The sequence below is a fragment of the Armigeres subalbatus genome, chromosome 1 (genome assembly GCF_024139115.2).
Source record: "Armigeres subalbatus isolate Guangzhou_Male chromosome 1, GZ_Asu_2, whole genome shotgun sequence".
NCBI lineage: Eukaryota > Metazoa > Arthropoda > Insecta > Diptera > Culicidae > Armigeres > Armigeres subalbatus.
In genome coordinates, this window is record NC_085139.1 from 152573942 (window position 1) to 152599448 (window position 25507).

The window sequence follows — 25507 nt, forward strand, 5'->3', positions numbered from 1 at the left end:
AGAAGTTACGTATTGCTGCTGAACAGGCCATACGTCCTCCGATTCAGCGTTTCAGAATTTGTGTAATATGTTTGAGCTGTTTATGAAATAAAATTTGTTCAAGTTCCCAACAATTTAAACTGTTAAGAAAGCAATCCTATTTATGCTTCTTACTTAGCGTAGGTTCATTTCGATGATCGTATATGCGTTTGATGTTCATTGCAAGTATACAAATTTGCAGGTAGACCCTCTGTTCAAAATTTGGTAACGCCTTCCCTCCGTTCCTCATAATTGAACCATATTATTTTTCCACAATGCCGGCTATCGCAAATTTGTCCAATTAGATGATTCAGGCATAAATTTTGATATATTCTTGATTTCCTAATACATTGGTGGATCATTAGCGCAGTTTCACAGATATTGCAGAAAATAACCTAGAGGAATCTGCTTTGAACAGCAGTACGTGTTCAAATTGATTTTACACAAAAAAGTCCTAATCCCGTTGAAAATTATGTTTTTCATAGTTTCAGTCAATGTCAGTCATTTCCAAATAGTTTGCTATCTTTCAAATTGATGGCTTCCTGGTTTTCGTCTTGCATACATAGTATTGCTTCTGTGTTTATGTGCTCTAAAAGGTGTAACGAAAGGTATTAGAACATCAGTGGCGATGGAAATATCTTGTAATGGTTGATCAGATTGCTGTAACAAATCATACTATCGGTTTCTTGAACGAAGTCTTTATAAATGAGGCTTTGTTATCATTTCAAAACACATACAAAGATAATAAAATCTAGAGATATAACAAATTCGGTTATAATTTTCTGTCACAAATCTATTTCGAAAATTCGTGACAATGAACATTATATATATTTGAAGTTCTGGGTTGATTTTGAAACAATTTTGTTTTGCTTTAGAGCTGTTGCATTTTTGACCCGTGATCATCATATTTGTAACTAAAGACATAAGTACACCCAACCGGTGATTGTTAGATTTTCAAACAGTTCTGTATATGAAAACCTATATAAGACCTGGGCATATGCGAAAATGCTCGATTTTCATACATATTGTGACTTTACAATTTTGTAAGCTTTTCTTACAGTATTTGTTTGTGAGCTTACTTGTTTTGTATAAGAATTTAACAATTTCACATATGCCCAGTTCTTATACAGGATAGTTAGAAATTCTAACAGTTGCTGGCTGGGTGTATGTATTCAAGAAATGAAGCTCAAAGTTCGTAATGAAAGCTGTAAGAAAAATGGAAGCATTGAGCAGGTTTTAACATTGACGGGGGTATTCAAAGTTTACACTTTCTCAAAATTGGATATTAGATATTCCGATGTTCAAAGAATGTACAAAGCCAAACGCGATAGATGGAAGAGAACCACTCTAACAATAATAGTTTTCGTTTATATTAAAATCAGTTTAAATAAAAAATTCAAATTTTAACGCGCCGCTGAAAAGACGCTACATGCGCATCGGGCTCAATGGTTTGGAAGAACTCTAAAATCCTATGCTGTAATTGTGTTAAATTATCCTCAAGAAACCTGTCGTACCAGCGACTAAATTTTCCAATGTGAGAAATATGCTTTTGATTTTTTTTCATCTGATTATGTAGAGCAAGAGTTCATATAATATTACCCCATTTTCATTACCTCGAATGATGCCTACGTCGAATTAGCTCTAAAATCATACCGAATGAATTTTGAAAAATGGTCTTCGGGAAAGTGTCCCATTCGGGTTATGGGGCAGAACCGTAGAACATACCATTTTTTTCATTTTTTTATTCAATCAGCTAAAGGTATCAAATGTTTGAAAACGGTTCCAGAACTTGACTCAAAATAGGCACAGATGCAAATGTTACAAATATGCGATCGTAGGTCGTAAAGTGCTGTGAATATAACCATTACCAAGTTATCAAGGAAAACCATCACTTGCATGAATGTTTGCTGCGCCATTGTTGTTCTAATTCTCATGTTTCTGCTTGTTTTTCATTGAAAGTACTGATTTGAAAACTGACCATTTTGACTATTGAACACTTTTTTAATCGTTCGGCCCTAGAATCAAGTTAAGAAATATGGGATTACAACATTGCCGATATTGTTATGATTGTTGTTTCATAAATAATTCCTCTGTTAATGTTGCAACGAATTATACAATGAGTTTGTGTGCACTGACTTATTGGAAAATATTTACAAAAACGTAACAAATAAATATTCGGTAGGTTACTACTATAAGTGTTTGGTTGATATTGTAAGTATACAAAATGAAGGAAAAAAAACATTCTGGGATGAAATAAGACTACAACATTTGTGAAGGTTCATCGGAAGTAAATAGCCAAGTGGAATCTTAGGCAAGCCGGATGGTGATGAACCTTGAAGTGATTCGTTGATCCTCGGTATGTGCCAGGGGAAGGTGGTGGTGGGTGTAGATAGGTACGATTTTCCTCCTCATTTCATTCGTTTCCCAGATGCCAAAGACGCTGCGCTTCTCTATTGTAGCGGCTGTGTTGCTTCGAAGATGATGATATTGAACTACTTTTGAACAACATTCTTTGCATGCATGTTGCCTTGCTTTTTGGTTCTTCTAGATGGCCACATTGTTTGTCATTGTATAAATAGAGTAATTATGTTCACTGGGAAGCGGTCGCCTCTAGGTTTTCATCGCTTATTTAATCGTATGTGATGTGTGTGCGAGATAATTTTCTTTACACAATTAACTAAAGTAATCACTGCAACGATAAAGGGTATTGCGTTAAAAACTATAAACTTCTTCAAATACCATTCAGCCGTACCTTAAATAGCTGCCATTTATTACAAATGGTGAGGATAATACTCCGCTGGTGGATAATGGTACCCTTGATGGAAGGTAGGGTCGCCTGGCGGTCGGTGCATCATCTGCGCCTGACCGTCCATCATGTAGCTCATTGCGTCCGGATAACCGCCCGACGGTCCTGGGTGGGTGTATACTGAAATCGGAGAATAAACTAATCAAAAAAGAAAGAAAACATTCAGATAAGTATTATCAACGTTAGTTCACGATTGGGACGCGTATGTGGGGTTTGCTGTGGTGACCGATGCGGCGTGATTGTGGCGATTGCTGATTCCTTGTCGGTCGTCTTAGCGCTCATCCTAACGAGCGTTCAACCGAGCAACATTAGGATGGAAGTGGCTGGATTCGGAATTGGGTTTTCCGCGATGTTGAGACACCTACCACCCATCCGATATTATGGAGCTTGCGGTGAAGGTGAACTGTGGAAGTCATAGCTGAACGGATATTTACAGAGCCCCCGGATCACCATCATTGAACATTAACCCAGGTCATCATCATGATGAATAACAAAGAACGGCCTATTTGGAAAACATTTTCTTAGACTCCGACTCAAAGGGAAAACTGGTCTGATATCGGTGCACACAATATTGATGTGCGTCTCGTTCAACAGGCTGAGGACATCATATTGTGTTCAACAACTTGAAGAATCTTGCACAGGCAAATACTGGGTGGATTTCTGTGCGAACCGATCAACGACAGATCAGAAGTTTAGTCTGCGGATGATCGTAGATGATTTCCACGAACATTATTCGCAGACTAATGATCTGTTGATTCAGAGAAAAAACATGCTGTGGATAATAATACCTGCACAGGTTTTCCGGTGAAACGAACGAAAATTACTGCAATTCTGGATGGTAGTATGAGGATTGAAGATGAAGTGACAACCTTGTGTGTGACCTTAGATGTATTAAGGATATGCCTCCCGGAATCCAAAACTAAATGCCCTCAAAATGCCTTCAAAACGGGAACCACGAACAACTGTCATTTTTATTATTTCAGCTTTGCTGCGTCACAGCATGCGTGGAATAATAAAAATGACAGTTGTTTTGAATGGGGTGCTCTTGAATACGAGAGTGCATTTAGTTATGGATCCCGGGATGTTTGTCTTTAAAGGGTTCCTCTAAGGACAGACTTGATTAACACATTTTGTGTATAGAGATACAGATAGTGCTTGATTAGAATGTATAGATATTGGAGATTTTTTTCTCCTTGGAGTACTTGTGACGTACTAAGAATTCAATGTTTAAGAGATCTATAACATCTTGAAATTCCACGACCACGCTACGCCTTGTGGAAGAAGACGTGGGGATTAAAGGAATAGGTCAAGTCACCTAAGTTTCAATGAAGTAGCTTTCATTCCGATGCTGATTTTAAATATCAGATAAAAACATATGGTCGGAGGATTGCTAAGCCTATCTGAAGTACAGGTGGTAAATATGAATTCCATCAAGACAGGTTAATTCTATCTTGTAACCTAACAGGATAAGCAATTGAGGCACTCGTTTTCGGAAAGACATGTCTACTTCTTTCTGTCTGATTGTCAGAACGTAGATCTTTGAGAAAACAACATCGAAGCATTAGTTTCCGAACACGACTATTTTCAACTAGTCATGGCTTGGAGTTGCCTACATTACGATTTCTATTAATCGTCTTGTACAATCCATATTCACAATTTGCTCAAACTATTTGTCCTTCTATCGTACAAGGATCTTTAAAGCAAATCATTCAACGCGCACACTGCCGCCCCCGTTATTGACCTTGAACTGCACGTCATCGCAGCTGATGACATTCGCCAGCCAAACAACCGTCGGTCGGAAGGACAGAATTGAGAAGGCCATTGACGATGGGCAATCACTAAAAGTTACCGGGAAAGGCAAGCGGCGTGCCCTCGTGTAGATGACTATTTTTCGCAAATCATTCTTCTGCGTAAGCGTTATTGTTGAGGAAGGTTGAGAAAAAAAATATGTAGGAGCTACCCCGGCTTCGTAACTTTAAACGATTTTCGAGCATGTGGGATTATTTCAAATTGATCACAAATAAGTGTAAGTACAACTTATAATTGTAGATAACGTCATGCGAGAACGAAAATAAGTGCTTTTTCATTTTCAAAAGACTAAACGAAAGCATTGCCGACGTGTTTTTGTTATTTTGCGAGCACTATGTATGACAATGACAATATTATTGAAGCAGATTTAGCTTCACTGATATTCTTTAATGCCGTAGAAATCGATGGGATTTTCCGATGGAAAGTCCTTTTTTTCGATTATAGTTTATGAGCGTGAGAATCACCTATATTGCGGCACATCTCCCGATGAAAATGTGAAATTCCAGCTATGATACACGAAAAAAAGCCCCCAAACTCGTGAACCAACAAAAGTACACCGTGATTGAAGTCACGGATTCGGGAACACCATTCACGTTTCCCGGTTCGTTCCAGAAAACGTGACTGTTGTTCTAGAAACCGTGACTCAAAATACACCGAGATCTTCTTAGTTCACCAACGCTTTATTTGTGCAAGTAATAGGTATAAAGAAAATCCCAATCCATGATTTTATCAGCCGCGAACAATCGTCACTTTTGATTGGTGTGTGCGTGTTTGTTAGTGTATGGTGTTTGATAATACAAAATGGCTCTGAATATCTGGGTATGCGATGAAATCATCGAAAATGTACAATTTTTGATGTCTTTCACTTAGGTCACTGATTATTACCTGCTCTATTCGATTGATCTATCATTGGTTGTACTATTCTCCGCCTAGCGTTAATAAACCTGGAAGAAAAAAGAAACAAAATATCATAAGTTGGGAAGCTATAAGGAACCTAATTGGTTTTTTTCTTTGATTCTAACCCGGAAGCAGAATGAATATTGGTGTTTTGTCCAATCATTAGAGATTGCGTTTGTGAGATATTTTTAAAACTTTTGACAGTTAACCTTTCAGAAAAGTAACACTTTTTGATAGGAAAGAATCTTCAAATATTTCTCCAACGAAATAATGTGTATAAGGCTGAGCAGAGAGTTTATTTCATCAAGGGTGCTAAATTCGGCCAACTCCCGGGAATCCCGCAAATCCAATCTGGATATGGCCCCGGCCATATCGTGCAAGAAGTGCACAATACAGTAGAACAATGCGTATGGTTGGGCTTGTGTACCCTCGCTATGTTGCCTCGTATTGCATTATACATCGAGAAGATGAAATTGCTACTGCTTTCCTCCGGAGATGCGTGGATGGAGAAGGTCGTGTGACCCTTCTCTATTTTTCTAGACAATTTGTTCGACACCCATTAATCACTATGTGACAACTTATGCATGAGTGACTACTACTATATGGGACCACTGTGGCATTCGAAGGGGTAGCCGTAGCGAGGGATACACAGCGTGAGATACCACCGCACTGGGTAAGTTGTATAAATGCAATGTGATGGATGTGTATTCATAGAAATGTGTATATGTTTGTCAAGGGAGCGCTCTGTAGGAGCTGAACGAAAAATAGTTCTTTCGGGATGGCAGCCTCTGGCTGGCTGGCATCAAGGATGCAACGGTGGTGCGATGGTGTATTAGTAGGAAAAGTTAGCTCAGGAAGCGAGGATATTGAAAATTTCGGAAGATCTACTGTACGAAAGCTTCTAATCTTCTTATTGAATGTAAACGCTCGGATAGATTGGAAGTAGGAGGATATGCGATGTCAGGAAAGATTGATTTGTGATGGAATACAGGAAGCAGCTTTGCTTTGATGATGGTATAGCTAAGTGCAATTTGCAAACTTCTTTTATATTAACTGTTTTGAAGACTAAATGTATCGTTATTTTAAGTCACACACAATTTAAATATAATATTTTTAATAAAAACTAGAATTTTATCTTTCATTCTATAAAACAGGAGAGAGTTTAAAATAGCGTTTGAACTAAAAAGTTCAAATGAAAAAATAGATCAAAGAAAATTGTGCGATATAAAATGTAAAAAACATCATCTCGAACACAATAAATCGCTTCGTATTAGGAAACACAAATAAACCAGACAACTGAAGTTTTCCGTGGGGTGGAGCAGTCAAAAGAAATCCATTAGGCACTAATGATTGGAGCTAATGCCTGTATTATGCAATTAATAAATCATCTACAGATTCGCCAACCTAACGTCATTATCATCATTAGCAGTAAATTACCAATACGACGTTATCAATGGACAAAAAAGAATAAAATAACGAATCGCAACGTACAACACCTCATTCATTGAAAATTAGATTAGAAACACAATCGACTTCAGACGACTTTGCGGTAGAGTATAGGGTGTCTTCATATCGTAGTTCGAAATATCCTGAACAGATATGTTTCTCGGCGTAAAACGATTGACATTTTCTGGAAAAATTTATCGTAGAATGAGTTTTTTCATTGGAAGGTGAACCTTTATCTCATAAGATTCTCTCTCAGCACATTGTTTGCTATTAATTGTATTACTTGAGATGCGTTTTTTTGCTAAGAATTGTTCATTGATACCGATTCCTCGTCGATGGAGTGGAGGTGTCATGAATGTGTTGGCTTTTTCAAGCCCAAAAATATGCAGATGAGTTTGTAAGTCATCCGAAAGAATAATACGCTTTTGAGGCCAAAGGATATTGCATTCACAAGCAAGCATTTCCATACTTAATGCTACAATCGAAGGGGGTTGGAATGGAAGATAAATGAGTCGGAACGCCAGTAAGTGTAAATTCAAATTTGAGGTGGAAACGAAAAAGGGTAAGTTATTTAGAACACAGCATCCTTCCATCGTGCGAAAGGGTGACACGCTACATGCTTTCAAATAAAGAACGGCAACAATTTGATTTATTGCTGTTTATTGATATGTTTGTTCTCAGTTTTAGAACTAAAACTTTGATCAGAATAAATTAAATAACATCAGTACATAAGTGCTATTGAAGGATATTGATTTATGCAACTCAACGTCATAGTATCTGCCTTCACAACTCATGATCATGAACGTTCTGACACTCAACGCTTATTGGCGCGTTTTAATGTAAAACCAACACTAGACTTTGAATTTAACCTTGAGGCCAAGAAGCGATGATGTAAAACAAACAATGAAATGGCATTTAAATAATCAAAGTTGAAGTATTGACCACAGATATTAATATCTCACTCAGGTGACAGTTCAATATAATTATGTTACCTATTTTGGAAGAATCATATAATTTTGTATTTAATAATTCAAAGGAGGTTCTTTGAAATATAAAATAAAATAAATATGAAGACTGTACTCGAAAAAGTGAGACACAATCATTTCATCTCATCATGTAGGTAAAATTTGATGTAATTTTGACTGAAACTAGCTAAATGTGTAATGTAAATGTGCAATGTCAATGTAAACGACAGAGTTTCATCACAACCTTCAGAATGATAATCGAGTTCAGTACTGGAAAGTTCACGACCGTTACAAGACAGTGAGTTAAGAGCCCGTTTCTATCTCAAACGAAAATATCGCGGGCTTTTTGATCTTTCTCTTATGATAGAAATGTGTACTTTCAAATTAAAATATTTAAATAATTCCATTTGGTCGAAAGTTGCTTGTCCGAATAAGTCCGTTAGGTTGAAAGTCATTTTGCCGAAATGAACATACGGCCGATAATGTCGTTCGGTCGGAAATGTCATTTAGCTGAACAGGCCATCTGGCTAAAAAAGTCACTTAACCGAAAATTGATTGAAATGGTCGTTTGGCGTCAGAGAGGGTCATTTGGTCGAAAATGTAAATTCTCTTTAATACGGACCAAAAACATTAAACTCTCTCACTCTCACTCTCTCATAAGAGTTTTTTTTTATCTATCATTTATTTGGAAGGCTCATTTACCGTGAAGCGTTACGGAGCCAGGATCATGTTTTTAAGTACAGTTTATTATGATTCTTATACACTAATGTTAGTTTTGGGGAACCGTAAGACTCGCGGTTTGGTCGAGGTTAGGGAATACAATAAGGAACAATAAGGAAGGGAATTTAGGGTGCTTAAATTAATTACATATGATGTTGATATTCACATAGTTGATATCATTGGCGATGTTTCACATCTGTAACGAGATAAACATTTTTTGGAAGACAGCAGCGAGAGGAAGACATACGAGAGGGATTTAACGGTAGACAACAAGAGGGAGACATTCTTAAAGGACTACGACAACGAAAGGGATGGGTGGACGACGATTACAGTCTAACATCAGCCACTTTCAGAAAATGGTGGACAAGGGACATGTATTCGAGATCAAGACCCGCCAACACTTCCCTAATAGACCTCGGCTGCTTTCCTCGGACCCGCAGATATTCAGTTAGCGCAGATCTGGGGCCACGATGCTCCTCGCACGCCCACACGACATGGTCAATGTCTTGGTAATCCGCGCCGCAAACACAGAGATTGCTTTCTGAGAGCCCCACTCGAAAAAGATGTGCATTTAAAGAGTAGTGATTGGACATTAGACGACACATGGTTCGAATGAAATCTCGTCCCAAATTCAATTTTTTGAACCATGGTCGCCTCGATACCTGTTGACGAATTGAATACAACCATCTACCCATCTCCCCATTTGTCCATTTTTGTTGCCAGCTGATCAAGGTTTCCTGACGAACTAATGAGAAAAATTCATCAAAGGTGATTTGTCGATCATAAATATCACCTTCCATAGCGCCCACCTTAGCCAAAGAGTCCGCTTTCTCATTGCCCGGAATCGAGCAATGAGAAGGGACCCAGGAATGAGAAGGGACACAATCACCAGTGTAAGACCTTTTTGATAAAGCACTCAAAGCTTTCAGTATCCCATTCAGGAGATACGCTGAGTGCCTAACCGGTTTCATTGACCGAACAGCCTCCAAGGAACATAGACTGTCGATGAAGATGAAAAAGTGGTCAGGAGGTAGGGATGCGATTTGCTCGAGTGAATAGTGTATAGCTGCTAGCTCAGCAGTATACACGGAACAAGGCTCTTTGAGCTTAAAATAGGCGCTATGGAAAACGTTAAAAACACCGAAACCAGTGGAGTCATTCGATTTTGACCCATCTGTGAAAAAGCTTCTCTCCTGGCTGGCGTGCCCGTATTTGCTTGCAAATAATGGAGGTATTACCTCCGCACGAAGGAAGTCTGGTATTCTCTCATAAGAATTGAAATCCTTTAAACGAGGGTTCGTATTCAAAACAACAGTTGCTCTCTGATGGTTTTGATAAATAGAAGCATCTACATAGGGATTTCAGCAACTAAATAATGACTATCAGTAGTCATTACGAATTCTTCTTTTTTTTAAATTATAATCGTCCAATCCACTTGATTGTATTTAGAAGTGCCTTCAAATCAACGACATATTGACTATAGAGTTGGATTGTTAAGAACAAGTCCGACGTCGAATGGCGATTGCAACCGTCAACCAACCCACTATAGTCATGTAGCGATTGCATTCATCTACTAACTCACTCAAGAGTTGTATTTTATTGACCCGAACAAGTCCAGTACTGCTTTCAAGTCAACGACAGACCCTTTCCAAAGTAGGATGTTTCTAGGTTCGAATAGATCTGATAGTGATTCAGTATTTGGATAAAACCACTTCAGAGCTGGATTTGGCTGACCCACTAGGTTCAGACAAACTCATTCCATAGTTCAATTTTTCTTGATCATAGGACCGATTCTAAACATCGACCATCGTACTTGAGCTGGATTTTATTGACCCAAACAGTTACAGTAGTGGTTCAAAACCAGCGACAGATCCACCCAGAGTTAGATTCTCTTGATTCGAATAGTTGGGATTCGTTTAATTTTTTTAAGCTCTCCATGATTTTTTTTTTTTGATATTTAGACAGTCTTACTGCTTTAATCATATTGAAGTATTGATTAAAGGCACGTACAGAAATAATAAGGGTATGCGATAACAAACTTTTTTCTAACGAAACGAAATGAAATTTGAAATGTTACATAGTGGCGAAAATTGTTTTTTTAGCGCGTTTATTTACTAGTACTTTAATTATACGATTTAGCCTGGTGTCTTCCAGATATTTCATCAGTAAGCTAATGCGCTCCTTAGGAGGTATTCAGCTTAATGATTGATCTCCTTAAAAGTGAGATGAAAAAATATTTTTTTCACTTTACAACATACGAGGTTTGAGCACAGGGAACAGACATGGAGGCTCGAACAAAATTTCCTGCAAAACATGTGTAAACAAACACTCCGAACCGCAACGCCATCGACGTCGACATTACAACTCACAATCTCATTTTGACAACACGACGGCGCTGGTATGCTCTTGCATGCATAACGACACTAGCGCACAGTGGCATTTTTGGATGACGCTAGCGCTGATTATGCAGGGGATAACGGCGACATTCCAAAGTTATTTCAAAGTGAACAGTAAAAAGTTATCACAACATGGCGAGTGCAGCTTCAACGTCTGTTCTCTGTGGTTTGAGTCAATAGTTGTAGCAAAACTTCTTCTGAAGAAAACTTTGTCGAAGAGGCCAAGTTCGCAATTTTATTAGGGGAAGAGGCCCCAAAACGCCCCCCGAGGCAAAACGCCTTTTGTGGTTTCCGTCATATTTACCGTCATTTAGATGGCCGTAACAAAACTAGATCTAAAATTATGTAGGTTAGGCGAAAAAGTTTCAAAATAGTGTATGGGAAGGTCGGAAAAACCGAAAATTTCCACATTTTGAAGAAACATCTAACATTTTGGCGAGGCAAAACGCCCTAGTGGCACTAATCTACAATGTACTTGCGTCTCCACGCACTATCCATACCAGAATGCTGATTCGCCGACGCATGGTGCTTTGTTCCCTAGGAGCTGCCAGCTAAAAGGCGTTTTGCCTCATGAGTTTTCCGGCAACAGAATATCACCACTTTTTGAAATGTGAATATTGATAATATGATTGAGATTTTTGACAATTTTTAAATGGCTTTAACTAGCTATCTTGTTCAACTGTTGCATAATGTAAAAATACCCATGAATAGCGTTACAAAAAAGACAATAAAGCAGTCTTTGCTTTCCCCTACTTTTGGAGATATATTATTGTTTATGCCTACAAGTTTGAAACATGTTCAATATATAAGCCTCATGGAGACGCATGGTGCATTGTTTTATCAACTCCTTGGGACTAGACTTTTTGTGCAAAAAATAAAGGTTTATAATATTCTATATAAATTCCGCGGAATTTCGTTTCGAATCACCTGTAATAAAGTTTTTCGAAATACCGCATATCCCTAGTTTTGCTTTCAACATCTCATAAATTTTTTATGTGATTTGTTAGGCTTTTCGAACACCTTGTAGCAATTAAATTTGGAAGAGCTCAATAACGATAATGTCACAAATGTGGGTTGCAATGCCAATAATAGAAGTAAACAAATGTGATTATTGCGATCCACACTTTCATCCTTACAGCTAACACTTTCATTGTTGCTAAAGTTTGAACTTTTAAATAATGTTGGTCCACAATCAAATCGACCACACAAGATTGCTGTCTACGTCTAGTCGAGCCGACTAATGTGGCTCTGGATTTTCCCAACACAAAACAATCCATCTCCAGATCTAAGCAGCCCGTTTGTCCTTCGTCTGATTGAGATGGAACCTTTGTGCAGCCAAATCCCCGACAGCAACACCTAACACAATTTTTCGCCGATTGCTACGGTTACAGATGCCACCACCAAATCATGTGACAACATCTTTTGCTGGTTCACTTTGCTAGTTCGTAGGTGGTTCCTATCAACCATTTTCTCCGTCGAAGCAGGCGGCGGAATTTTTCATATTGCTAGCACCCGTCGGTCGTTGCCTTGGTGACGGCGGCAACCCAGCCCGGTATAGGGAAAAACTGTTAAGCTGATCAACAGTAACAGCACCCCCTATCTGCGTTCGGCACGAGGACGATATTAAATTGAGTGGTGCACCATCTGGTGGCAGGTTGTGTTTATTATTTATTGCAATTATGGAAATTATGATTCCGAACAAAATTGAGAAATTTTGCTATGTTTCTAGACGGTATGGGTTAGCTAATACATACGGGGCAAAAAGATATGTCACACATTCTGTATTTTGTTTTTCCTACGCTAGGTAGAAACCTGCGGAGATTGTTTTGTAGATCGGAACAAATTGACTGTAACTAATGCGATGGTGCTAAACGTTGTTTCGCTGTGCTCAGCAGTTGAAAGAGTTTTGACTTAATTATTGATTGAAGAAAGAGTGTGTACATATGTAGATGAGAACATTTGTTGTGAGTGTGGGAGCAACATTGATTAAATGTTAAAAGCTTTATTGATTTCCATTGATTTGTTTAATAAATTGTTCAATTTTATCGTAAACAGTAATAACCAACCCATTATCAATAATTAAACTCATTCGGATATTGGTTTGTGTATAGTGACTTCTACCAATGCCGCTCCTCTTACAGGAAACATGTGTCTAAAATAATCTGGATAGCCAAATAGAGTACTATTTTTTGAAGCATTAGGAAAAATTGTTGACGGTTTGTTAAATTTTGTTTTTGCCTTTCTCGTATACTAAGTATACGTAAAGGCTATAGGATCACTCCAAAACCAAACTTTCGATAGAAGACCCGAGGACCCATAGTGTTATATACCAATCGACTCAGTTCGACGAATTGAGGAGATGTCTGTATGTGTATGTACAAAAATGTGAGACACACTTTTTGGTACTTAGCATTATCCAAATGCACAATCAAATGTCCACAAATAGACATAAATTGAAGGAAAAAGTAAAATTTATTCTCCTAAAGTGCAAATTTGACCTCTCTGATATGTTTTTCTCATTTTTATAATGCGCGAGAAAGGCTTTTTTGGTTTTTTTTTATAAAGTTTGTACCAAAGCTAGCTAAAATTTTGTCTATGGTTATAAGATACTCAGTAATAAGTTTTATGTGGCATAGATAATTTAAAAGCATTGCAGTCATGAAATATCTCATACTTGTAATGTCTCGTTCGTCAAACGGATAGATTGTATTGGCAAAATTTGTCAATTCATTCTTAAGAAGAAAAAAAAGTTATACATCTGGCTGTCCAGATTATTTCGGACACAGACCTTATCCAGCGCATGGAAGACTGAACAGTACATTACTCATCAAATATACATTTTCGAGTGTGCGGTGCTCTGCGAAGTTTTTCCCTATAGATAGCCTCGAATTATGTCCAGCATAGTGTGAGACGGAAAATGACAAATCAGGAAAACGTGGAAAATAGCTTATTGACAGTTATGATGCCCTAAATGAAATGCAAATTTTCCGTATTGAAAGTTTCTACCGTAATCAACCCTGTTTTGGGAAAATTCTTTGGTATCACACAGTGGAGTGTGCCAACATTTGTGAATCGGGCTCCTGGACGGTACTGTCGTTCTGCACTATAGCTGATATGATGCTTGTTAATGTATTTTTGCATATTTGAAACCCGATAGCTTTCGCTCGCCATCGTATATCGAGTATCTTGCGAGAAAAAAATAATAACCACAACGGTGCAGTTTTTTTTTCTCGCAATTTGTTATGAACTACGCTGCACACCACCAATTTCATGGATAGTCGGGATTTTGTCGCTAGCGATGCGTCAGGTGAATATTCAATTATGTCGTGCAACGACCGCTGGTTACAAATGCAATCTGTGGCCAGGCGATATCATGTTGGGAATATTAACACTGCATGAGGCCATTGACAAAACGGGTGGCAACCGCTTTGGATTTTAGATGCATCAGAAGCCTGAGTATCGTTCTATTATGTGTTTCACATGTCACAATACGCGCAGATTCGAATTTCGTGCATCTTGTCACCTACGATAGTAAAATCGATTGTGTTAATAATAATAATAATAATAATAATAATAAAGTTCTATTCTCCTAAGTTACATTTCTGTTTGTCTGTGATTTCACAATATCACTTCGGAAGCCGGGTTTAATGCGGTCGTCTTGACGAAGAGATGAGGAAACGTTATTTTTCTGGCTTGTTGGGGGCTTATGCAATTCGCATAACGTTGATCCGAAGAGAAAATCAAAGCATTGTCCAACGGAAAACGGAAATAATATGTATCTACAACAGGCGGTTCCCAACAAATCCCATCTTAGTTATCTATCCGTTCCGAACGCCTGTAAAGGTTTCGCCCCGATTGGAGTGAGGGGACGCGCTCTTGTGGGGAGAAAACATCAGGAAAACCAATTGCATACCCTGCGAGGATTACTGAGTCCTCGTACGGAGCAGGTTTTTCTATTTTTTCCCTTTGATTGAGTTTGATATTATGGATCGTTTAAATGTATAACATGATGCCTTTCTAACGCCAATAATGGATTAACAAACGTCAATTCGTATCCGTTTTATGTGCATGCAGATAGCATCTCTTTGGAACACAAGGATACGGTATTCCTCCATTATTATTATGACTTTATTAGGATGACTTTGGTTTGGATTGGGGATATAAATAATAATAAGATCATTTAAACTAGTGGTATGGTATGGCTCTATTGGGCAGTTGAACGGACAACCGCAGAAACTTTTTTTTTTCGTCGCTTTTGACGATATCTTAGTACAATAAAATAAATGTTCTTTTGCTTGATATGATAAAAAAACATTGAGAAAATCCCTCTTTTTACCAATACACCAGATAGGGATTGCAACCAACACCAAAGATAGCTATTATATCCATGTCTGGTATGTTAGTTGCAGATAGTTTCTTAATTTTGCCACATCCTAGAAAAAGTTGCACCATTTTATGTATTCAATACGGGTGAATAGGAAGTGAATTTCAATTGATTAGCAACTCGCCATAATACTAGATTCTTGTATCATTAGCGATAATGCCTTCCGTTGCAGAAACAAGAAGATTAATGTGCTTCCCCAGAACGGAGGGATTCGAGAAGCAAACAGTGAGTTTCGGCAGAAGGGAGCAAAGTCAAATCAAACGGCACACATACACAATATACGGCGATCGCCGAATGAAGTAACTCGCATGTGTGCGATGTAATTTTCTCAAAAAAGAAGTGCCATAAATCACGATATTGTGTAAGGGATTAGCAGATTAGGCATGTTTGCTGGGATTTTCTCTATCACAATCGTGGCTGTCTTTTTGACTTTATTCTTAACGGATAATATAAGATACGTTCGGCGAACAGACTCCCCCAAATGCCGTTTGTGTTAATTGCGTTGATTGTCGAGCTAGCTGTGCTTGGACGTTCTTTTTGAAAACGATTTGGCTCACTATGAATGTTCAAATCATTTGACCAACATTTGGTATGTATTGATTAGTGTAGTTTTCAAAGTATCAATTATTTAGTTGTCCATTACAGTAGCCTAATTTTGTTTAATTATAGAAAGTTGACAGTGTTTTTTTAATGAAATATTAATTGCAGTTAGTGAATCAAGTAGTTGGCGATCATTAATACATACATTGCTTTTTATACATACTGATAGCTCATAATTCATATTTAGATCATTGACAACGCTTCTACTTTTGATCTGTGACAATTGAGAAATACAAAATGAAGTGTCGATTGTCGAAAAATAGCTTATTTTCATGTTTTTTTGCCGTCATTTTAAGATACATACAATTGCTCTATCCATTCAAATTCAATAATAGAGGATGGTGATCAAGTGAGGTCAAAAGCCATTGCTAACTAAGCTTTAGACATTTCGCTCACAATAATAATTTAAAAGTACGCAGTCATCGTATCTAGTACCACAAATCTGATTTGGTGCATTTGGATCGGTCAAATTTGGTTCCGTTAGATACATCAATAAAATGGTAATATAGAAAAGTGGATGCACCTATTAAGTTTGATCAAATTCTAACTTGCCACTTGTCGACCTTGGAAGCAAGCTCAGTTTTTAGAGTTTTTGCACACATTGCCTAAGACTGTAAGTCTTCGAGGGCGCCTGCTTCGATCAAATAACTGACCAGAAGTATAACTCCGAAACCTTATTCCTGATTTCATTAATAAAACTCATCGGTAGCTGTTCCTTGGAAACGGCTTGTTTTCTATTAGCACCGGAACCTATTTTGCAAAGTATCAAATATCATGATTTCACACATCAAGTACAATAGAAAGATTCTAGTGAGTAATTGTAGGTCTGTTCACGTTCTATCTCTTTCAATGAAGTTTCCAGTTCTTAATTAGCTCCAAAAGCCAACTTGAATCATATAAAACTACAGGATTCCACGAATCAAGCGCTATTTTTATAGTTTTGTATAAAACTTGGAATTCTTCGGAAGAGCTGCTAGTTCTTGGAATAGTTCTTAACCCCATCTTGTTACTTCCAGATTTGTTTTGAAATCCTGCTTATTGCATATGCTTATGTCTTGATTATGCAAAAAGTACAATATTAATAGTTTTTTTTTTGTTAGTTTCTGAGAATGCTGTGCTCACCCGGAGCTCGTGCTGGAAGATTAATTCGCTTTTGGAGGTGGCCAACTTCGGAATATCTCCTACCATCAATATCCCAGTTCGACGAGGGCGTGTTTATCACTCGGTCTCATTGTAAGAGACACAGCGGCCGTGCTTCCGACGTGGGAAATGCAAAGCTTCATTCAAGCAACAATTCCTCTCCACTGAAGGAAGGGGAAACAGATGTTCCCTGGGAGCAATTAAGAAAAGAGGCAGTTGCCGCTATTACTACATGGGTTCAACGATGTGGATGTAAAGAAACCTGAGGGAAACCCTGGAGAACAGCGGTCTCAAACCTTCAAACGTCTACAATGATAAAACGTCCGGCATGATAAATCTCGAGCTTACCGTGATCAACCGTGTCTCGTACACCTGAAGTACGGTTCAACAAGCATCAACGGTCCCAAGCTGATCAAGGTTATCAACAGCACTGTCATCGATTTGACCAGGTTTAAGCCAGAGCATCGAGACGTCACTCAATAGAAACTGTTACATGAGTTACGAAGAATGCGAGCAGATTGAAGAAGCAGACCCTAGTGTACTAACTATGGGGACGAGCACTGGGCTACCATAAAAGCCAGTTCCATACTATAAAAAACTGTCCAAACCGGAGCTTTCTTCCACCGTTAGATGATAGAAACTATCCGGAAACTTTCGTGGTTTATTGGAATTTTAAGCCAAAGCTGGCGATGGAACATCTGATGATCTATGAATAATCATCATGAAGCTAACATGGGACAGTTCTTCATCGCAGGAGACCTCAACGGCAAGCATCAAGCATGGACTATTTCGTGCTCGAATCGCATTGGCGTAATCATTGACGTTACTAGTGTGTTCGTTTGCCTGCCGAAGATTGCTACAATGACTCAAATTAATAGCGTATGGCTATTGCGTCTAAGTGTAGTAGTGCTCGGCTTTGTCCCGCACATTCAAAGGAGAATTAGTGATGGACTCCAATGATAATTTTCTAGATATCCTCCATCCTACAGGAATACCGACGGGAATATTAACGGGAATGTTCCAGGAATTCCGACGGAAATATTTCAGGGATTTCAATGAGAGAGCTGAGCTTTCAATGAGAATGGAATCCTCCAGGAGTTCCGACGGGAATTTTTTCAGGAATTCCGACGAGAATGTTCCAAAGACTTTGTCGGAAATTCTTCAGGAATTCCAACGTGAATGTTCTAGGGATTTCGTAGGCAATGCTCCAGGGATGTAGAAGCAAATCTTCGAAGTATTCAGGACTCCTGAATCAGGAGCAATCTGTTGGGGGATTCTGAAGCACATCGTCGAGGGACTTCGAATTAGACCGCCAGGGATTCCGTAGCGAATTCTCCAGTGGTTTCGAAGGAAATCCTCCAGGGCAGTTGAATCAAATCATTGGAGGATTTCGGAACAATTCGGAATTTCGAAGAAAATCGTCGATCAATAGTAAATCGAAGTAAATCATTCCAAGGCAAAACATCGAGAGACTCCGAATTAAAGATTCAAGGTATTCCGAAGCAAATCATCGAAGTGTTCTGAAAGAAATCGTCAAAGAATTCCGATGCAAATCTCCGAATGATTTCAAAACAAATCTTCGAATGAATCCGGAGGAATTCCGAAGCAACTCAACGGGAGATTCTGAAGCATTGATTATGGAGGTTATCCTCCATAGATTCCCTATGGGTATCCCTCAACGATGCCGAAAGTAATCCAAAATCTTCTGGATTCCAGTTGGGAGTCTTCGATTATTCTGAAAGGAATTCTTTAGAGATTCCAATGAAAATGGTAATAGAACAAAACTTGCCAAAGGCGTCATTTCCCCTATATGAAAAGTAATGAAAATAACTAAAATTATTGCAAATTATGTTATTGAAAAAACAAAGTTATCACTGGTTGTGTTACAAGTATTACTATTTGTATTAATTATATCACATTTTATTATAATCTTGTTCTTCACCGAGTCGACTGGGGTCGGTGCCAAAGGTGTGTAGAAAAATATTCAAGGCCAGGAAGGTAGACCTCAGAAAAAGTGATTTCAATGAGACTCGTGCCCAGACTGCTCAAAGCCGTTCGGGAAATCGTTCAAAATTTTAAAAACCCAAGTTTTGGCCTTTCCAGCTCTGCACCTTTTGCTGATATTTATTATGCGCCTCTCACTTAGCTACTTCCCTTCTTATTCTTCTTCTTCTTTTTCTTCTCCTTCTTCAATGGCTCTACATTCCAACTGGCTCTACATTCCAACTTGGCTTGCTTTACAACTTAGTTCTCTATTAGCATTTCCTCAGTTATTAATTGGAAGCTTTTCTATGCCCGCCATTGCATGAGTATGTATCTTGTATAGCAAGTACAATGGACACACTATGCCCAGGGAGTCGAGAATGTTTCTAACCCGAAAACATCCTAGATCGGACCGAGAATCAAACTCGATATCTCCGGATTGGAAATCCTACGCCTTTGCTACCCAGGATACTGGGGACCCCATCGTCTTGGAAATCGTCCTGGAAGTCAGCTAGAGTTATCCGCATTCGGAAGCCTGGAAAGAATCCTTTCTCTCCAAAAACTATCGACTGATGAGCCTTTTCTCAGGGTTACCAAAGCTGTTTGAAAATGAAATTTAACGTCGGCTATTTGAGTCTGCCAAACGTTACAATATCTTGCTTATGGTACAATTTGGTTTCCATCGCGGTCGATCAACCGTACACCAACTAACCCGAATTTCCAACATTCTCAGACGGAACAATTGGTGTCCGTTTGTTTGGTGTCCGATCCGAATCACAGCTCACAAGAATTTACTCTGAGCAGAGATACTGATAAAATTAAGGGACATTGATCTTAGTTATCTATCCGCTCTAAGCAAAGTACATTGTTCCTTGTGAAGACACATTTTCACAGCTTTTGTTATAGCAACTTCTTCGCAACGCGAACAAAACATAAAACCCATATTATTCCACCTAGCGGTAACTGTACCCTTCTCGTGCATTATAAATAGTATTAAAAAATGCATAAGAAAGGTCAAAATAACACTTCAGAGAGATAGATTAATTCCCAATTTTTTGCATTCATTTGTGTTTCAAACAAAAAAAAAAAAGAATTTTGAATTCGTTTGGTAAAAAACAATGATTTGGCAATAACTTTGGAATGCAAATATTACAGGTCTGGTCAATTTTTAATAGGAAACAACGGGACCGGATTCCCCGTCGAACGCAACTTGTTGCAAGCCAATCGGTTTGGGGTGAGTCCCAAAAAAATTAGTGAGTGCCTTGGTATTCTTATACATAATTGTAAGAGATTCTAACAAACGCTCACGCTGGTTAGGTTCAACAAAGAAAATTTATCCCAGACTTTTAACTGTTGTTGTTTGAAAAAATAAAAATATGAACCACAAGTATTACGAGATTGACGAACCGGTCCGACCAAATAGAAAACAAATGGAGACACAAGTTAACTTTTTCATTGGGTGTCTCGCCGAATTTCGTTCGTTTTGAAAGGCAGTTTATTGCATCTATAAATTAATGAGCATAAATCACTTCCTCCGAAGTGCAATAAGTACATCAACATTACCCGTGTTTAAATACCAATTCCCAAAGGTATATGGAAATTGACTTGTAGGTGGACTTTCAAAGGGGTTCACAATCGTAATTTCATTGTTTGTGAAATGAGAGGGTTTTAGCAGTTTCCAAAGCGATCCGAAGCATCTGTTATGTTTTATTGCACTAATTATTCAGCGTGATTTCATAAGGGGAGACTCCATTTGTGCCGCAGAAAAGTTTATTCTTTTCAATTGGCTCTGATAAGAGGAGAAGTTAAATTTTTATTGCACTTCTTCAGTCCTGTAGCTTCAAGAAAACAAGTAGATGACGTTTTGAACAAGAGAGTTTAATCTGCAAATATTTTTAGCAGAGTCAGAAATTTTCTTATTACCCCGATTAGACAATTTAACTGAGCGAAGAACTGATTCAAATATCAAAATTCACATTAATGAAGAAAAAAACAATTTAACTTTGATTCACAAAAACGTGTGCAAATATGTTTCGTGTTAACGATTCATATCCAAGTGGAATCTGATGAGAGGGAAAAAGTCCTCAAAACCACTTGATCGAGAGTTTACTCGTTTGCTTTTGTCCGCAGATACTTAGGTCCGGAAATACAATATTTCCTCAATTATTGAGGCGAATGCAGGCGAAATTAGTTCACCAGTTGTCCATATCTGGAGATAGGGGGTCATGCTTATGGGAGGATATGTTGCTCTAGCAAACTGCGCTAAAAGGATGCTGGTCGATTGGTAGCAAATGGAAGGGTGAATAACGAGTTCAACAACACTTCCAAAACAATCAACTTACACTCTTGTTGCTCCTCTTGGCGTGGTCTGGTCGGAACGGAAAGCGTAATGCTTACTCATACCTCCGTTTCATTATGAATCACCCTGGAGAGTTGAAGGAAACCCTTTCGGTCATTGGCGAGGGGCATTACATTGGAAATTTCGGCGAAGATACGACGATGCGTATTGTTTATAAGCAATCATGCAGGGTCGAGGGAGTTGAATGATTGTTTAATTTAGACTTATAAAACAATTAGGTTATAATTGGAGTAGTTCGTGTAGGTGCACAAATATCAGACATATATTCGAAGGGTTTAATATTCGAAGAGAATAGGCAATATACACAATTCTAAACATTTCCATATATATATATGAAAATAAGTATTCTGTTAAGTTCGCTGTTTTTTTGAATTTGTGAAAATTGTCTGGCCAGTATAGTTTTCTTTTAATTTCAATGATTTCTCAGAATATTAAAAGCAATTGAGTTCTATTCAAGACAGAACTTTCAAACTTCCATGAAATCATGATAAAAAAGCCTTATCCATTCCCGGCGATGGAGCCTAGTTGAAAGAGCTATGAAGCTTGATTCGTATTTTATCCGATACGAAGTAGTGATCACATGAAAAAAACCAGATCAATCCACCTAGCGTTGGTGGTGCCTTTCTCATGAAAAACACATAAGAGAGGTCGAAATAGCACTTTAGGGAGATACATTTTACTTTTTCCATCAATTCATATGCATTTGCGGTCATTTGAATGCATTGCTGCAATCTATGAAAACAATTTTTTTTTTCGTTTTTGAAATTTTTTTTCCCAAGGGGGGACCCTTGGCAGAAAAACAATGTTTTTTCAATAACTTTGGAACGCAATGACCGATCGGGCCAATTTTCAATAGGAAACAACTAGACCGCAATCCGCGTCGACTGCAACTGCAAATCGAATAATGCTAAGTACCAAAAAGTGTGTCTCACATTTTTGTACACACACACACACACACATACATACACACATACAGACATCACCTCAATTCGTCGAGCTGAGTCGATTGGTATATAACACTATGGGTCTCCGAGCCTTCTATCAAAAGTTCGGTTTTGGAGTGATCGTATAGCCTTTACATATACTTTCTATAGGAGAAAGGCAAAAATCCAATAAAAAGCATTATTAAGCAAACCTGTTTTGAATTGATATGCTTGTTTCCGGATTACTATACCTTGATAAGTCAATTGGAGAACACATGAGTAGTTTGAAGACTAATCACTACATACCTTATCACACATTTGACACATTTCAACAGCGCCTAGATCAAAGAAAGTCCCGATGAAATAAATAATGAGTCTTCCTATACGATACTATCGCCGACCTGTGTGTTTAAAATGTGTGGTGCATAATCGTCAACTTCATAGAATCCATCCACACCGCAAAAACCATAGAGGTTACATTTCTTCGCATTTCGCCGCAAATTAAGAATCGATATTTTATTCACCAAAGGGAAACGGACAACTGACTTTTCATCACCTGAGCCACTGCTGTGCTGCTGGCTGGACGTGAAATTGTCTATTATTAACGACTTAACAACCGTGGTGGTGCACTTGGGCCATTGTGAAAATGCATGTGAATGTGTGAATAAACATGCTCACTTTTTGTGGGCGAGTATTTTTTGCGGTAAAGAAGGGGGCTTAGAAACTATAGAGGTGGACGCAGCAGTGACGGTCGGCGTAGAAGTTATGAAAAGATGCAACGTGTGTTTTGTGGTAACCTAATTGTCCAATTAAGTTTTATCCTTTCTAGCTAACAACGAAGTGGAAGTGTTGTGTTGTAGCTTGATGCTACGAAATTGGGTTCTGCGGTTTCTGCTAGGGGGATTATTTTAACGTCCCAGCTCCAAAAGGTTTTTTTTTCTCATATAAATCATTATTGAGACGATTATCTCTAATGACAATAATTAGGTTCCTATAGATGTCTCAAGGGGTCGGGATGTCCCGTGACTAATGATAGTTTTTGGACAGATTCTGAAATCACGAAGCTTAAGCCCGTGCGATGAGAGCAATAAATTAGTTTCATCCTTTTTCGCCCGATGCACCCACTGAAAAGCATGCATTATTAAAAGCCAATTATCAAAATTTAACACCGAACGGCAGGTTTGTAATAAATCATGCTATATGCATACAGATGCTGGAAGAGCGAGAGTATGGCGGCACACGTCTACTTTATTATCAGCTAGCAGGTATAACAAACATGGATGTGCTGCTGCCATTAAAATGCACACGCCAATGCAATGGTGGAAAATGTATCGATAATCTTTATCGCATCTGTATCATGCATCTCCCCGTCTCAATGAAATGCATGGCTGATATGGCTGACAATCCCCCTTTTCGTGTGTGACAGCACTGCACATACCGTGCCTATTTTTCAGCTGATATGTTTGTATGACCGACATCTTCCGGTATGGAAGGGTACCTCAGCCAGCGGCGTACCTGGGTAGAAAAAATCCGGGGAATAAACGGAGAAGAGATGGAAGTATAAAAGTAAAAGCAACAGAACATGCACGATAGAAAAACAGATCAGGGATAGAGCCGAAGAACAACAAAAGTTAAACAGGAAAACATAAGTACATAATAGGAATACAAAAGGAATGGAAAAAAATCATAATGAGAATAAAACAGGCATGAAATATACATTTCATCGAGGTCGACGGTAAATTCTTCTCCGACATCACGAACGTACGCACTTATCGTTGCAGTATGTCTGCGCTCAAACTCTCGACGGTGATCAACACGCGTCGGAGTCGTCCGCCGCGGCTAAACATTGGGCGGCTACAAGACGGTAGACTAGCCCAAGACTACGCGCAGCAGCTGAAAGTGGCACTCCCAACGGAAGAGCAGCTAGACGCAGCATCTCTTGAAGATGGCTGGAGAGATATTTGATCCGCCATTGGAAGCACCGCAACCGCTGCACTAGGCACGGTGGCACCGGATCAGAGGAACGACTGGTATGACGGCGTATGTGAGCAGTTAGTTGAGGAGAAGAATGCAGCATGGGCGAGATTGCTGCAACACCGCACGAGGGCGAACGAGGCACGATACAAACGGGCACGGAACAGACAAAACTCGATTTTCCGGAGGAAAAAGCGCTAGCAGGAAGATCGAGATCGTGAAAAGGCGGAGGAACTGTTCCGCGCTAATAACGCACGAAAGTTCTATGAGAAGTTGAACCGTTCACGTAAGGGCCACGTGCCACAGCCCGATATGTGTAAGAACATAAACGGGAACCTTCTTACGAACGAGCGTGAGGTGATCCAAAGGTGGCGGCAGCACTATGAAGAGCACCTGAATGGCGTTATGGCAGACAACGGTGGCGGTATGGTAATGAACCTAGGAGCACGCGCGCAGGACATGCGACTTCCGGCTCCGAATCTCCAGGAAATCCAGGAGGAGATTGGCCGGCTGAAAAACAACAAAGCCCCTGCAGTTGACCATCTACCAGGAGAGCTGTTTAAACATGGTGGTGATGCACTGGCTAGAGCGCTGCACTGGGTGTTTACCAAGGTTTGGGAGGATGAAGTTCTGCCGCAGGAGTGGATGGAAGGTGTCGTGTGTCCCATCTACAAAAAGGGCGATAAGCTGGATTGTAGCAACTACCGCGCAATCACATTGCTGAACGCCGCCTACAAGGTACTCTCCCAAATTTTATGCCGCCGACTAACACCAATTGCAAGAGAGTTCGTGGGGCAGTACCAGGCGGGATTTATGGGTGAACGCTCTACCACAGACCAGGTGTTCGCCATACGTCAGGTATTGCAGAAATGCCGCGAATACAACGTGCCTACACATCATCTATTTATCGACTTCAAACTTTCAACTACTTAGAACGCTTGTAGAATAGATTGAATGTATCTGAGGGCAAGAAGACTAAAATATAAGAGACCTTTTTGAACGATTTTGCTCTACTCTCAGACTGCCGGTGAGAGCGATGACCCATTCCCACCCCAGACCCATTATCACCCCCGATGGCGGTAGTTAA

The 25507-nt window shown here is 39.1% G+C and overlaps 1 protein-coding gene across 1 annotated transcript in view; it reads right to left on the bottom strand.

Moving 5' to 3' along the window:
* Positions 1-25: 25 nt before the first annotated feature.
* Positions 26-25507, bottom strand: part of LOC134206638 (homeobox protein homothorax-like) — a 240411-nt gene continuing 214929 nt past the window's right edge. The window contains exons 7-9 of the mRNA XM_062682368.1: positions 5519-5577; positions 2771-2944; positions 26-2707 (exon numbers count right to left, since the gene is read on the bottom strand). Coding sequence (XP_062538352.1) covers positions 2790-2944; positions 5519-5577 — 214 coding nt within the window. The 3' untranslated portion in view covers positions 26-2707; positions 2771-2789. The remainder of the gene's footprint in view (positions 2708-2770; positions 2945-5518; positions 5578-25507) is intronic.